Source organism: Odontesthes bonariensis, chromosome 24, assembly GCF_027942865.1.
Source record: "Odontesthes bonariensis isolate fOdoBon6 chromosome 24, fOdoBon6.hap1, whole genome shotgun sequence".
Lineage (NCBI taxonomy): Eukaryota > Metazoa > Chordata > Actinopteri > Atheriniformes > Atherinopsidae > Odontesthes > Odontesthes bonariensis.
Genome location: NC_134529.1, coordinates 23,216,896 through 23,233,717, shown reverse-complemented (window position 1 = coordinate 23,233,717; position 16,822 = coordinate 23,216,896). Strand labels below are relative to the sequence as shown.

Below are 16,822 nucleotides of genomic sequence, written 5' to 3'. Positions count from 1 at the left end.
GTAGAGTACTACAGTATTCCACAGGCATGGAGAAGACTATATGCTGTCATTTCTTTAGGCTGTGCTGTTTTAATCTTATTTATTTGTCAAAAAGGATAGGAAAACAGCAAGTCTAACGAAGGGTTTTTCGTACTCACATCTTACATTTAACATGAAAAATAATTGATTTAAGAGGGAGATTTGATGCTGTGGTGAAGTGGTTAGCAGAGTCGCCTCAGTGAAAGGTTCCAGGTTTAAACTTGATGGTCAGCTGAGGCGTTTCAGATGTGAAGGCTCTATGGACATAATCTTTTCTACCTTTGAACAACTGGATAAAGAATAACAATTGAAGGCCATTCAGTTTTTTCTGTTTTTCCTTCACCCAAGGATTAAAAATAATATTTTTAATGAAGTAAAAAAAAAAAGCCCATCTTACATTATAGTGAAGGGGATAGATCCATGCATAGCAGCCTTGACCTGTAGCAACATTTATTCAATTCTCATCTTTGCTTCTACAAAGTCAAGTTAAGAACAAGCAGTCTAGTAGCCCATCATAGAGAAATAAGCCTTGGGCTTATATTTTCTGCATCGCACTGTTAACTAATGCAAGCATGCATACTAAGTATACTAATGCAAGCATGCTTTCCTGTTTGTTTGTTGTTGATTTTTAATTGTGTAGCTCATAAGGGGGAGGGTGTAGATGGGGATTGAGATGCCATGTGGAGGTGAGATTTATGTAATGGATTGGGTTAGAGGTCAGAGAATGAAAGCAAAACACTCTGCCAGCCCCTGCATTTACAGCAAGGGAGGAGAGCGTTGGAGGAGGGGGACCTTTACGAAACAACAAGCATGTTGTGTTATATGAACATCTGAACATACAATGTCCCAATGGAGGGACGGAGGAAAAGAGGCCAAACAGAAACAAAAAGAGACAGAATGAAATAAAAACACAACTGATTCAAAAAGAGAAACATCAAGAATAGTAAGTCAAACAGGCGACAGAGCAGACTGCCCGCTTATGGCACTGTACAAAGAGAAAAAGCTGTAAACTGAAAAAAACAACAACAACACTTTAACTGTGCTTGCAACACAAATAAAACCAAACCCAGTGGCAACATCTGCTTTGGGAGAATGCCTGACATTGCAATACTTATTTAACTGAAGCAGACAACTGTATACGTAACAGTGCTTTCATTAATTCATGCCCTGTTCACTCCCGTTATATGGATATATGCGGATCTCAAGTAATCTAAATATCTTTCGAAGGAATAAGGTCCAGGTTTAAAAAAACGTCCCTTTTTTAAGGCAGTCATCTTTACATGTTTCATTGGACCTGCAACACACAGTAGTTCCGGCATCATCTTCTTGCCAAATGCAGTATGGGGGTTCAACACTGAACACTACTTTCATCCAATCTATCCAATTGTCCATGACTGCTTCTCTTCAGCCCACTGTAGCCTTGTTTTCTTCTGTTTAGGTGTTAGTGATAGTTTATGTTTGGCTTATCTGGATGTAAATACCACTTCCCTCCGCTGGATTGTCACAGTTCGGCTGCCAACATTTTTTTGTTGTTTTTCATCTCTTTTGTAGTGCATTTTCTATTTTCAAGGTATTGCATTTTCTGTCCTGACGCTTTGAAGTCTTCTTTGGTTGACCTGCATGTTTCTCCTTTTACAACCATCCCAATTTGTTTGTACTTGCTCCCTATTTTAGACACAGCTAAATGAGAACAACCAACATCTTTTGTCACACTTTTTAAATTACGTTCTTGAAGGAGTTTTAGAATCCTTTCCAATGTTTCCACTGGCAGCTCTCTTGTTGGGGCCGTTTCCTGCCGATCAGCTCGTTAAGCTCAGTAAGCACCTCTTTTAACTTTGCACATTTAGGTGCTGTTTATACATACCCGGGTATTTTGATAAACGAAGACCTTTCCCTTCGTTTGTTCCTTTTGTTTATACACAAACGGAGTTTTTTCCTCCGAAAACGAAGCTAAAAAAAACTCCGGCAAAAGTGGAGATTTTTTAAAAACTCCGTTTAGCGTTTGTGTGTAAACTGGTTGAAAGAGACGAAAACTGAGTTTTCAGAATGGAATGCGGAGTTGTCGTCATAGTACAGAGCCCCGCCCCTAACCGCCATATTGGCAGGATGCTAGCGTGATAACGCCATTCATTGTTTATCTGGCAAGCATGGAGGTACTAGCAGCATTTCTGTTGTTGAGAGCTATACTCGCTTGTGTGATTTTGAAAATTACAGTCAAACAATGTATTGAACAACAAAGGCGCATTAGGGCGCGGGCAGAGGGCAGCAATTGCGGAGCTTCTGTAGCTCAGTCTCGCTATCAGTCCACACACATGAGCCTGGCGCCATATTTTCTTCTTGAAAAGGATCCGGAAGTTCTTCCTGTCAGCGGTTCTCTATTAGGCTTCTGATTGGCTTGTGTGGAATTCTCATTGTTCTAACACTGCCACCGTCAGGCTTGGCGTAATTTAACAGCTCCTGATAGCGTATCAATGTAGACGTGGTTTTTTTTTAAAACGGGGCTGTGTGCACCTAGTTTTTTTTGCAAACGAAGGTTAGAAAATATGCGTTTATCAAAATACCCGGGTATGTGTAAACAGCACCTTAGTCTTGTCCAGGTATTTGTTTTCGAAATGCAAATTACAAGGTTATTCTGTGACATTTCCTCACTATTGATTGAGTCGAATATTTTTCCTCTACTTCTTAGGTATGTTTTACAAAGCATGAATGTTCACTTATCAATTAAAATAGTGTTCTCCAATATCTGTATAAACGTTGAATGAACATCCACCAGGTGTGTTGATTCCATCATTTTTGCCAGGACTTGTAAACCTGCTTCTAAATCCCCTTTTATGTGCATCACAATCAGCTATAAGAAGTTTTTTTCCTAGGAAGGCATGGACATGATCTGCCTGTCCAGTACTAGCTGGGTTGGTTAGGTTTAGGCAGTAACTCTGTACCGATGCTTTTTCCATGATGTAGAGCGAGAGTAAAAATGTAACAATGTGCCCCAGTTTTAAGTCAAATAAATAGACTACAGCAGCAAACTCTTACATTTCAGCGCTTAAAAACACGGAGCTTTTATCCTTTCAGCCCAGTCTCACAAGAAAAAATGTAACAGGTAAGTTTTTACACGCGGTCATCTCACAGTAAAGTAACGAAAACTGTGAGGCGGTTTTTCATTGCCTGTCAAAATCCAGACACTAATTTTAATTTTTTTTAATATATGTGACAGTTTTACATAATACTAATAGGTTGGCGTATAACGTTGGTATGTTACGATTTTAAAAGGTAAACATAGGCTTATAATGATTTTGTAGCCCTGACGTTTTTGTGCTGTGGGCCAACATAACCATTTCATAATCTGGTGTGAGACTGTGATGGCTGAGCAGATCACTTATAATAAATCTGGGGAAGTAATCAAGATTAGACCCACTTCTCCAGCAATATATTACTTGATTTAAGTTAACATGTCGTCCCCGTGCATGTGTTGGTTCTTTCTGGGTACCATGGCCGTCCTCTCACAGTCCAAAAACATGTACAATGTTAGGCTAATTGGATGTGATTCTAAATTGACCCTAAGTGTTGAGTTTTTCTGGCTCTCTATGTTGGCGCTGTGTTGGACTGGTGTCCTGTCCATCTCCCCGCTTGACAGCTGGGATAGGCTCCAGTCCATGACCCTGAATTGGATTAAGAGGGTATAGAAAAATCGATGGATGGATGGATGGATGAATGGAACGAAAATTATCCAGAATTGGGATGATCTTATTACTTTTAATATTAATTTTACAAGAATTCTTGCACTAGAATGCGTCACTTATAATAATTCAATGACACGATTTGAAAAATCTATTTTCTTTGATCATCTTATATTTTGATCTCTGAGTGAATTTATTGATACCTTCATATTTTTATTTTAGGAACTTTCCAGTGTAGTATGTCTACGTACTTAAGTAAATGACTATTTATGCATTCAATACGGTTTTGAAAGTATAGAAACATTCTTTTGAACTTTTGCTGTGGTGATGGTTACCTCCCCAACCCATGTTGCCAATTTTATTCCTTGACTATATTCTTGTGGTTTCTTATCTTTTTCTCTTATACAATGTCAAAAACATATCAGGAGCAGGCTATTCTTTTTAAATTAAAAGCATCCAAGATTTTTTTTTTTCTTGTGGACATGTCTGCTCTCGCTTATGTTATGTGTGTTGTACAACATGCTTTGGCAGCAGTGTGCTTAATGTGGGTCATACCATTGGGTAGGAGAGGACGGAGAGGAGCTTGCTGAGATGACGAACATGAAGTGAATATGCTCACAGCTATAATGGTGGATTGCAGACATGCAGCGGCGGTCAAGAGGGGTGGAGCTGCTCATGGTTACGCAAAGGGAAACCACTGCAATCTGTCTCCCCCTCTCATTCTTGAACACTGATGCAGGACAAAACATACAACCCCACCCAACCCTCCTCCGAGAGCCTCTCATCACCCTCTACTTAGGAGCTATTTAACACAGGAGCCATCCCAGTGGCGTTTTCTGTCGGCAGACAATGTTTTCACTGAGAATGCAGAGCTAAAAACAGCTTTCTGTTTGTCCGTGTGACTATATATATATCTCTGACAAATCGTTTTTATTAGAGTGATGGTGACAGCTGGGGGGTGGGGAGGCACATGGGGCAGACAGAGGATGAAATGAGAAGAAAGATCAAAAAGACAACAGTTTGAAGCTCTTATTAACCTTGACTTTCTATCTATAAATCTGAATATTCTGCTACCTTGAAATAACCCCCTTGTCACAGTGTCTCTGTCTCTCCTCATTTTAGTGGTACACCTACAGTCTTTCATGAAAGGCCAAGCTCGTTCTCTGCATCCTCAAAGGCATGAAATGACCTCTGCTGTCACGTCGTGCCTGCTGCGTAATTACTGATCAGGCCATGGAAACACTGACATCTGGTGGTAGAAAAAAGGTAAAAACCCATCACAGGATCTGCAGGTGCTGTGGGTGATCAAGTGCTGCTTATAGATTTAACTTGAATGAAATACATGTCAGGAAAAAGTAAAAACTGCCAGGCTAAATTTGCTTATGAACAAAAAACCCAGGACTTTCTGAACAAATGTGCTTTGGAAACAATCACAAACAATAAGTTCTCTACAAAAGGGGGCAAATTCCAGCTTCTGAGGCCGAAGATATAATATTTTTGCCTGAAATAGATTAGCTTTGTTTGCCGAATCCATCATTTTCATTTGTTCGACAGTGTCTGAAAAAGGAACAGATATTTTCATGTAAAAACATGCTAAAATGATTTCAGATATACATCAAATAATATTGCTCCAACCAAATGTTGAGTTCACTGTCTTCAACAACAATTAGGTCACTGGAGACTAAATGGGATCTGGACTTTGAGACCCATTTCTGCAAGATGGGTTAAAACAACCGTGATACAGCCCAGGCCATATTCTAAATAGGCATACTTTTTTTTTTTCAGCCACTTATTTCAAACCAATTCCACTAACTAATGCAAAAAAAAAAATAAAACAAAAAAAACACTGCTGTCATACCGTTTTTTTTTACAACGGACAGTGTGACTCGTAATGGCAGTGAGGCAGTGGTATAACAATACTAGAAAAGTATGTAGAAAATGTGCTTTGAAAAAGAAAGTGCATTTGGCTTCGTCAAATTGCAAAGTTTGGTTACTACTATATTCATATGGATGCACGGCAGAAAAAGCTGGAGAGTTCTAGCTAATTTCCATATCATTCTTAGAAGCAAACTGTGTCACACAAAAGCATGAAACCATTTAAAGGTAGAAAGAAAATTTTAATGAGACTACATTTTAAACACAGTAAACTTTCAATTAGGAATTACAATAAAACAATAACTTAATCAGATCCGTACAAGTACAAATATGTTTTCTTTTACACATAAACCTAAAGAAACTTGATCAAGTTGCTTATTTTCTCAAATGTTCATATATATATATATATATATATATACATGCATACTGCAAACAAACATTCAGATAACTTATAGGATGTTATCAGTCCTCAGAGTGTTGAGAAGTTGAAAAGTTTAGAATCACAAGTTTTATCCTCCAATAATCAAAAACATAATGTTTTGCTGTGTTTTACTGTGAAGTAAAAACTGACTTTGGCAGAGGCACAGCCGGCTAAAGTGGGGTTGGCAGCCACTGGAAAGTGTTTCCTGAAGTGTTGTTATGAAAAACTAGAACCTTTTTGTTTTCTGTTCTCACCAGCTGTGCCCTGATGCACTCCTCACCTCAGAGTGATGTTAAAACACCCACAGACACAGGGTTCAGGATTTTTTTTAATACATACAATACAACGGTAAAAAGCTGTCGTGTTTGGCCGGAGAAAAGGTCATGCAACTTCTCAATTGGACATCATCGGTAGAAACACAACACACTAAAAATGGCAGGTGGTGTGCCCTTTGCTGTGGCCACTGTTAAAGAGTTACTGGTGGCTTCTGACTGAGAACTTGATGTCGTGGTTGTGGAGGTGGTCGATCAAACTGGTTTTATTGAAGGCAGCCCCCGGAGTGTAAACCCCTCCTCTGTAAACAACCAAAAACAGCCGAAAGAGATACTTGGCACTACTGCATGAGCATACAGGCAAGCAAATTTTACGAGGCATGATAAAAGGAGCACAAAGCAAAGCTAGCGAGGCAAAAGTTAAACTGACCTCCTGGGGAGGGGGTGCAGTTCAGTCAGCATAGTTACAGCTGCTTGTACCAAGGCAGAAACTGTGGCTACATAGCCAGGCTCTGTCAAAGAGAGGAAAACAGTCAGATCTTTAGATACAGACTTCCATCACACAAAATGCAGGCGGTTCACTGTGCTATTTACAGTGCCTGAGAATCACAAGCACAGTGACAAATGCGATATTCCATATTTGCCATTTTGCCAAGAAATACAACTCACTAGCTTAATATAGTTTGTGTATCCAAGCATAATAAATGTGTTCTACAATCATTCCAAAACAACTGAAAATTATAATGTGTGACATAATTTTTCATTGTTTTGAATAAGTAACACATCCTCACTCTTTCCGCTGTAAATACTTCAACCCACCCCAGTTACTCCCCTTGGCCCATTTTTTCTAAAACTTTGCAGTAGTTATCTAGACCTTGATTTAGGGCTTCGGGGAGCAATTGAGTGGCTAGATGACCACTACTCCTTCATACCCAAAAAAAACATGAACAAGGATCTTTCTGTCCATATTAATCTGATGTTCAAAACAGTCCCAACCAATGACAACACTTTGTTCCACTTGATTAATGTTTACTAGAAAACACACTGTCCAGCTGTTTGACAGAACGACACAAGAGCTGTATAAAAGTTGTAGCGCAGCCTGTGACAGCCTTACCTGCTCCAATAACCTGGGTGCAGATTTTGGCATTGGGTCGTCCCTGTGAGGGATCTGTCCCCTCTGAGTAGCCCTCCTCCCAAAATGTCAAGCTGAAGCAGGTATTCTCAATCTGAGAGAGGAAAGGAAGTGAAAGATGGACAAATGAAGATTTGACTAAATATCCTGTTGTGTGAAAAAACTGGAACCATTTTGTCTGTATCTTGCCCGAAGTTACGGACAAAATGTTCTTCACGGTTTACAAATCATGTTTTATACATACAAATACACAAAGCTACAAACAAACAGGATTACACGCGCACAAATCAAGTAGCACGCACACACAAATCAAGCGCAACACGCACAGATATATTGAGTCTATTTTCTCTCCATATGTCAGTCTCATTTCCATCAACTCTTCTGTGGCGTCAGCAGGCAGCAGTGTAGGCTACATTACAAATAGCTCTGACACAAAGAGCGAGATAGTCGCTAACAGGAAACAGGACGAAGGCACAAATCAAACCAGGTCATTTACAAGAGAAAAGTTAAGAGACCTCTTCAGGATTTTTTTTCCTGCCGAGTATGTCCAGCTTCTACTTCCATATCTGCAGTTTTGGCCGATGGAAATCTTCCAAGCCCTGTCACAAAGCTATGACAAAAGTGGACCCGGGTGATCACAACAGTGGATTGCTCCCGACAGCGGAGTGGCAAATAATGGACGTTTTTTATGCCAGATACAGCACCATTTTCTTTCAAAGCCATTTCCCATTGCAGACATAGATGTTTTTCTATGTTCTCACCCTATGATGATTATTTTCTGGAAGTGGACTAGCATTGAGGCCAACTGACGTTCTCAGAAATTGGCTGACCTCTATGATAAATTAGCTGAAAAAAATATCCTTAAGCAATATCAATTATTTCAACATCAGTTTCCCATATATAATCCAGAAATACTGATTCACCATGGCTTTGACTATATTTTGCCAAATCATTTTTTTGTGCATTTAACTAATCCATGAATAGGACTGAATTGGATTGCTACATATCAGATTAAAGTAGATTTCAATAAATTGGATTGTAACTCTACCCAATCCGAACCCTCTGTTTAAGATGACACATGCTGTAAACTGAATTAAATTGAATTCCTTTCCACACAGACATTGCACTAGAACACCGCTGGGAGGACTCCCTACATACACTGGGATTGCTTGCCTTTGCTTGTTCAGTTTTGTTGAGTTTATGCCTGCCATTTGAAAAATTGGAAGAGCTGTGTGCAAACAGGTCCATCTCTGCAGGCAAGCACGGCCCATCAAAACCCAAGAAGGTACAAATATTGTAAAGGTTACAAAAACAATTTAAATGTTAAACAGAGAAGTTGAAACTGTGTAGTTATGATTGTTTATGCATATTCTACTTCCTGTATGGCCTCTTCTAAAGCTGTTGTCTTTGGTGTTGGGCTACTATTTTCTCAGTAGGGACTACTACTCCCGATGAGGATAACTGCAGTAAATCGAGCACGTCTGAAGGACTTGCATAAATGGATATGTTGCTGTGTTGACGTCACAATTCCCTCACACAATGACCAGTGCTGTTAGCATAATCGCAGCTTTATCCCTCTGTGTGTTGGTGTAGTCCTCTGCACATAGCTGAAACACAGCCCTCTGCTGTGTCCCGTTTCTACTTATTTTGCTATGTTCAGGACATTTTTTTGGGCTCCATTCTTTTGGGGGAGACAATTTGTAGCAATCAGCTAATGACTATGAAAACTGAAATCAATTCAAACCACCTTCTCATACACACCATCTGCAAAAAGTGGACAGTTGTGTAATGAGTTTACTTGTGTTTTAGAACGTAACAGCCGTGAGAAAAATCCCCAAATTATGTTTTAATTTACTGATTTAGTGCTTTGTTATTTGACGGACTGTCTCACTTGCAGAATACTCTGACACTGACCTTGTTATGCTGCGTTAGGTCTTCTATATGTCCTAAGACAATTCAAGAAAATACTACCAGAGTTTACATTTCCTCATAAGCAGGTCAGGTAAGTTTGTCCAATAAACCAAAAGCCCATTTTATACAATAAAAAGAAAATTACATGACCTCAAATTCTGAACTACCATTTCTGAGGTACATCAAATGCAGCGGCAGAAGGGGAGAAAGGCCCAGTTTGAAAGAATGTGTTTATTACCTGCAGTTAGAGGCTCATCTCACTGTGCTTTAGGACTGAGAGATTCAGGTCATTTGTCGCCATAGCATAAGGCTTTTTAACAGTGGCTTAAAGCCACATGTTCTTCTCAAATTTATTTATTTATTAGTGTTACTATTTTTGTTCTAATTTACAATCACTGTAAATATTCTAATTGAGCTACATGACAATTTAAATTTTGTGAATAAAGTATTTTTCTGTTCTATTGTGGAATCAAAAGCATGATTTGCAAAAATACAACGTCTGTGTCAAGTCTTGCGTGTTCCCCCACGTCTTCAGTTTACACAGTTTACGACTTTTTGGATATGTGACGACCTCTTTTCTTCAGAGGAGCAACAACAACCCCCCATCTCAACATCTGACTCTTTACATTTCATCCTGAGGGGTACAAGCGTTTGACCTCAAACAGGCTGTGTGAGAAGGGCTTTCGACTAAATTAACCCAAACCAACAACCGCATTTTCTTTTACTTTGTCCTTTTGTGCTCGTTGTTAGCGTTTTCATTTGATTTTAATGAAACAAACAATACAAATAAATTCAACTCAACATAGCATTTTTGTTACCTGCTTCATGGTTGGTCCAGCCTTGGTGAAAAAACCAAAGGAGAAGAATGAGGGAAACTTTGGGGTGGGAAAATAACAAAAAACAATCAGTTAAACATCAATGCAATGACTGCATTAGCCCCCCATAACCCTTTGCTTTTGTTTGTGCAGATAAATATCACATTAAGTCTAAAATCCCCTGAACTGACCTGTTCACTTGACAGCTATCAAGAAGCTAAACAGTGACATTAAGAGGTTGGTTGATGATATGTGTGAGTACCGTAGTGAGGATTTTCCTGCCGAGGCTGAATTTGACCATCACCCAGAAGAGTAGGCTGCCACAAAGAAGCTTGACAACTGAAAAGAGGCTGCCAACGCCGACGTAGGCAGTGTACTGAACCTGTGGATGGAGGTGGAGGGAGGGAGTGTTTAGATGACAAAAAGGCTATTAAATGTGACAGGGAAGGGAAAAGATAAGGGGATGCAGAGACCAGGTGCAGGTGAGGGGGGAATGAAAGACAAAGGGAAGAAGGCAGGTAGAGGAAAACACTAAAAACTAAAACTAAAAGTTTTAAAACAAAATTCACAATCAGATTGAAGGGAAAAAAAAGAGGAGGGATGGAGTTTGAGGGAAAAAACGGTGAAGCAGGATAAAAGGAAGATGAGATGTCAAAGTAAGTAATGAGCAGCAGGGAGAAAACGATGAATCACTACAGGTGACTCATATTTCCACTCTGCTGGTAGGTGGTGACCTAAACAACATAATGTGATAGTTTCATTAAGGCCTGTGTCTCTGGCTCTCATCAAAACAGTCACAGCTGCTAAAATGGCTGACCTAGATAAAGCAGGAACAGCAGGGGAAAACTGCTTTCCGCAGCACAGATGCGCAGATACCACACAGTCTAAATAAGAAGGAATATGCCATCCAAGCATTAAAAATTCATTTAGCTTGAATTATTCCGTGCTGCGTATCAAACGGTGTACCTGTGAGAAGGAGATAGCACCAAGATATAAGCGGTTCTTAATCTTTTTTTTGTCTTGTGGCACACTGAGGCAGAGCACTTACTTTATTGCCACGAACAGAACTTGCCAAATTCTTGATTACACAGTAATGCTGTACAGTCGAGGGAGACTGTACCTCAGGGTTGGAAACCCCACTGAGCCATTAGATTAGAAAATTCACAGCAGCTTCAATAATGAGGCGATTGTAACCCTCATAAAACATTTGCACGTCCACAGTGGTGTTTGAAAGTTAGTGGAACTTTAAGAAGGTTCTGTATTTAAGGATAGAAATTACCTGAAACAACTTCAGATTTTTCAGCTGATTTAACAAATGACACAACAATATTATACTTGGTCCTTTGCCTATTAAAGAATATGATTCCACATTACACATCGTGGCAAAAGTGTGTGAACCTCTGCTTTCATTACGTGGTGTGACCACAACTGAATTCTGTCTAAACCTTCTTTATACTGTGTTTTTATACTGTGTTCTGCTTCCTTAACCAGGGAGGAGAGAAGACATGAGCGTGGCAGGTCCAAGGACTACATTAGATTCACTAACAAACAGGGTGTAATTTCATGGGACACTGCTCTTAGGGAGCCAAATATTCTAATATCCATACATCAGCCAATATATACCACATACTGTTTGTCTCTTCACCACCGTCTGCTCAGCTGTGATGATGCTACTCTGCTACATCTACTGTTGATAGAGAGAATTGATGCCAGTGTATCTGTAACAGACCAGTATAAGCTGACCATACTGGGTTTAGTGTCTTGTTTATCTGTCTGAAACCCCACGTTTATCTTATGGTTAACTATCACAGCTCTCACAGCTCCGCATTCAGCTAGAGCTGGCAGCCATTTCGGGGGAGAAAGATAAGGTTCCTCTGTTGCTGCTGGATCTGAAAACAGGCATTGGCAGTAGGTTATATAAACTCCGCTTTCCTTTATCCGTGGTCTTCAAATGATGGTTTTTCCAGTGCGTTCCCCTTTTTTTTCAAGCTGTGCAACTACTTGAAAGTTGGTGGCCAGAAAATATCTTTTATGAGGAAACAAATTAATTAAAAACATGTATGAGAGTCTTCATGAGAGTGTTACTGTGCAAACCACTCTGTGATAAATCATGAAAAATGTCAGTTTTTGTGTTGTCATTGTCTTACTGGTGACAGCTGTTCCTCTTCAAAAAGAAAATGCTGGGTTCTCTTCACAACTGAAGGGTCAGAGCCCATAAACGGGATGGCATACTGCTCCATCTCCCTACTGAAAAACAAAAGACCCCTAGACACACACAAGCACATAAATTACTCAAAGGGAAAGCCATGTGGTCTGTTTACCTAATCTACCTCTGCTTGCAGCCTCAGCACAGTAGCATTCGACCTATTTTGATCTTTTAGATAGTTTCCTAAATAGTCTCTCCCTCCCCATCAGGCCCTGCTCTCCAATATAATCTCATTACAATGAATAAAAATCACTCTGCCATACACTAATAGTCTGCAGATCACAGCTATCTCACAGACACAGCCTCAATGTGTGCTGGATATTAACACAATTACTCAAAGCTCTTTATTTGATGTTCTGGAAGGAAACTTTGACTTGTTAGTTTATCCTTCGGGGCCTTGAAACATACTCTTTAAATTGGAGATTAAATGTGATATTTGCACCAAATGTACGTTCCACCACAGCTCACCACATTTAATTGACGATTACTTTCACTTGCTCAAATAACACTGCACTTTAAATGATGGCAATTAGAATTACAACAATATAATGGAGACCAAGTATTAAAAAAAAACATTAAATTTGTGGGGAATCCTTCTATTAGACAGGCCTTACCTTGGCATTTTACTGCCAACCCCTAAATTCCAATAAAAACACTACAACTCAAACTTAATAAGTTTTATCCAGACAGTAATTCCTCAGTAATAGCTTCACCTCTTTTTGACTTTGGCTCCTACCACAGGCAGGGGCTTGTGGCCAAACTTCTTCCTCAGCTGGTGGAGGGATCTGCTGTCTGCAAAGCCGTATACAGCCGACTGCCAAGTGGCATCATGGCCAGCGAAACCCTGCAAGGGGTGAGAGCATTTAATTCCCCTCAGTAAAATGTTTAATTCGAATACATAACTTATTTCTTCTAATCTAGGAGTCCGCTGGGTTCAGAATGAATATTCTGAAACTGACTTCTCTCAAAAGCATCCAGCAACATGTTTTTTGTTATGCAGCCATGGGAAAAATAAAGTTTTACATATGACATAACTAAAAATAAAGATATCTAGGAAAATGCAACCTAAGATGAACAACACAGGACATATTACACTGTATCATAATATCTTTATTAAAAACTAAGTCAAAATGCAGAGGCAGTGTGTGAAAACTGAGGTACATCCTGTGACTCAATAGCTTGTAGCAATAACTGTAACTAATTATTCTCTATATGATGTAATCAGTCTTTCATATTGTTGTGGAGGAATTTTGTTGTTTAAGCTTATTGAGCTTCACAGACATTTGTTCATGTTCACGTTTGTAAGCCCAAATCATCATGTTTTCAGTTGGTGTGTTGGTGCTGACATGCTGTGTTTGTTTTTTTCAATTTGTTTTGTGAATTATGACCAAACATCTCTACTTTAGTCTTGACTGTCCCAGACATTTTCTTGTGGTTTGTTCAGATGCAACTTTGCAAACCTAAGCTGTGCAGCCTTGTTCTTATGAGAGAGAAAAGGCTTTTTCCTGCACTGCAAAACAAGCTTTACTTGTTCTGACCGATTTCTGGTTGAATTGTCATGAACTTCAAAGTAACACTAGAATGCCGTGTGAGCCCTGCACACGTACAGCCATTTGTATGTTGAAGAGGCAACAAAGAAGGCATCAAAAGTCAACAACAATGTCAATCGACCATATATCAAAACAGTGTGGTGCAGGGCTGGAAACCAAAGTTCTGTATCTCAACCCCCGAGCACTCAAGGGCAGTTTCAGGCCTGGAAAAGTGCATAACAACAGTCACTGAACTGAAAAATGAAGGTTCTCAAACTTCTCTAGTATTGCTTTAACATTTACTACTACATTTGCTACTTGAGGCCTGTTGAGTCTGCAAGGTAGCTTTTGGGTTTTTTTGCAGTTTCTCTGAGCATTGCACGGTCTGACCTCAGGGTGAACTTGCTGGGGTGTCCACTCCTGGGAAGGTTTTTGCAGCTGTAAAAAGATCTTTCTCGCTGTAGAATGATGGACTCCAAATGGATTGAAAATGGCCTTGTAATGATTTGTTGCTTCCCTTAAATCCCTGCTGATGTCTTTCCTCCTTGGCATCGCGTTAACACACACCTGAATGATCCAGACCGGCAACTTGCCAAAAAATTCTGCTTTCATAGAGGTGCTCACATTTACTGATGATGATATAATCCTGTGCATTTCATTGATTGTGGGACTTATTTAGTTTTCATATACTAATTCTGCATTTTGATCAGTTTTTGTTAAATCAATCATAATAAAATGTAATATGTCACGCGGTGTTGACTCTCTGAGGCTGTATCGACTTATCTATCGAAAACCTGGTAAGGACTCGATGATATTTATGATACAGGAAACCTTACATTTAACAGAGAGCGTACACACTTTTTCCCATGTCTGTGTATCTGCTAATTCAAACTGAGAATGGCTTTTTAAAAACTCCAAAAGGGAGACAGTACTACTGCTACATTCACTGCATTTGCATTAAGTTTCTCCTTCGTGACATGTGTACTATGAATACTGATTGTTTGTACTCAGTACTGCTCCATACACAGTTCCACACTTTCTACACAGGGAAAGTCACATTTACCATTGCACTGACAAATATACCACCTATTTTTCAACAGGCTACAGAGTGATTTCACTTTATATGCATTACACCATATTATCTAAATCAGTGGAGATGTTGTGATTGCTGACTCTACCTCCGGCCCGCTGCCAATTCTCAGAAAGCTCTCCACTGCTGTCAAAGTTCATGAAACAACCCAAAAACACACGGCTGAAGTCTAAGATCGAGTTGAAAGGTGTCAATTTTCAAAACACCTTCAAATTTTAAGTTAAAAAGGCACAGAAAACATATTATGAGGCATTCTGTGTAATAGGTGACACAGCGGTGCATGATGTGACCATTTTCTTTGGCTAAATTAGCCGTTTTGTTTTGCTACCCACCTTTGAACTTCCTCCGTGTGTAGAGAACCCCCAGGTCTGCCGGTATAGAATCAAACCCACAGCTGCCAATCACATACACTCCTCTGTTCAAAGCTTTAGTGTGGTACTCCAGCTGCATTCGCTCTAGGAACTGTGCAGGATGGACAAACTCATAAACACAAAATCAAACACTGAGGACACCGTGGCTCATATCCTTTCAGTTTGTAGCATACATGCGTAAGTGTCAGTGCAAGGTACAAAACAGATTCCTGCAGAAGCTTCAAACTAAAAGCACCTCACCTGAGGCTCCCCACAGATGTCTATGTAGTGAGCTCCATTTTCTATGCAAGCTATGACCACTGGTTCACCATAAAATCTGTACTGAGGAGAGCAAAGAAAAAGAAAAGGAAAAACATCTGATCAAAGAAAAACTGCATTATTGCAGTTTCTTATGCAATTTCACTACATCTGTTACATCTCATCGAAAAAGTTGACTTGATTATAGCAATACTTACTGGACCCACACAGTTAAGAATCACTACTCCTTGCTGGCACATGGTAGCCAGTGATTCCTCAATACATCTGCAACAATGATATCAATGTCTGTCCTCAACTCAGACATGGCTGATGAGAGGGAGGAGGGAAAAAAAGACATAATCTTACTACTGCTGGACAACAGCTCCATTTTATACACAGGCCTCATATTCATTTTACTCAACGCGGCCATACATACTGACACATTGAAGATATTTAAAAAAAAATACTTATTCAAAGATATGACATATCATAAAACGACCACTTAATTGTATAATATGTGAACTAATGTGGTTTCAAAACTTATGTCGAGAGATCCGGCTGTGAGCTACACTGTTCTGTAACCTGACCTGCCAGCTCAGACTCTAGCAAGGAAGTCTAGGGCCACCCAAGTCTTATATTTAGCCGTCAAGTTAAATTAAAAAAAGTTGATGTTATGAAACATAACCACCCACAGATCACAACAATTGCCTAAACAGCAGGCTCAAAGTCCATGGAGCCTTGTGAAAGTGAAGGGCAGCTTGACATTTGATAGTCATGTCGCGTTTTGCTACATTACACCGAATTCAACACATACACAACCTCCCCGCGGCTTGTTTCAGCACTTCTTCCAGACGCGGTCTGCTTCTCCCTGCCACAGCCCATTTCAGAGAGCTTCCACCGGGAGGTTGTGTCCGCCATTGTTTGCGTGGTAATTCAAGGTCCCGCCTGGCAACGTTGCTCCTCGTTGTTTCCACTGATTGGCTGACCAACGAGTTGAATTAGCGTGACGCCAATTTACAATATACTGTTATAGGCTATATTAACACATTACCCAGGAAGAGCTGTATTCTTTTTATAATTTGGTCTTTGCCCGCCAAATGAAGAATTATGTAATACAGTGGACAAACAGTACAGTAAGTATGTCTTGTTAAGTTGCAAAAATATTTTCCAGCGTACAGTAGACTAAATCTGCGGGGAGAGACGGTGTACAAAATGCTTGTCCATTTCATGGTGTACAGTGCCATCTCCCGGTCAGGTTTGTGAATTAC

The 16,822-nt window shown here is 39.8% G+C and overlaps 1 protein-coding gene across 1 annotated transcript; it reads right to left on the bottom strand.

Annotated features, from left to right (window-relative positions):
* Positions 1-5,839: 5,839 nt before the first annotated feature.
* Positions 5,840-16,798, bottom strand: sccpdhb (saccharopine dehydrogenase b). Its single transcript, XM_075459821.1, is given in 14 exon segments — positions 5,840-6,565; positions 6,694-6,775; positions 7,378-7,489; positions 10,125-10,181; positions 10,384-10,503; positions 12,269-12,386; positions 13,041-13,171; positions 15,035-15,084; positions 15,279-15,408; positions 15,558-15,638; positions 15,773-15,834; positions 15,837-15,881; positions 16,369-16,535; positions 16,731-16,798. Coding segments are annotated over 14 exon segments (1,323 nt in total). The 3' UTR covers positions 5,840-6,465.
* Positions 16,799-16,822: the final 24 nt, after the last annotated feature.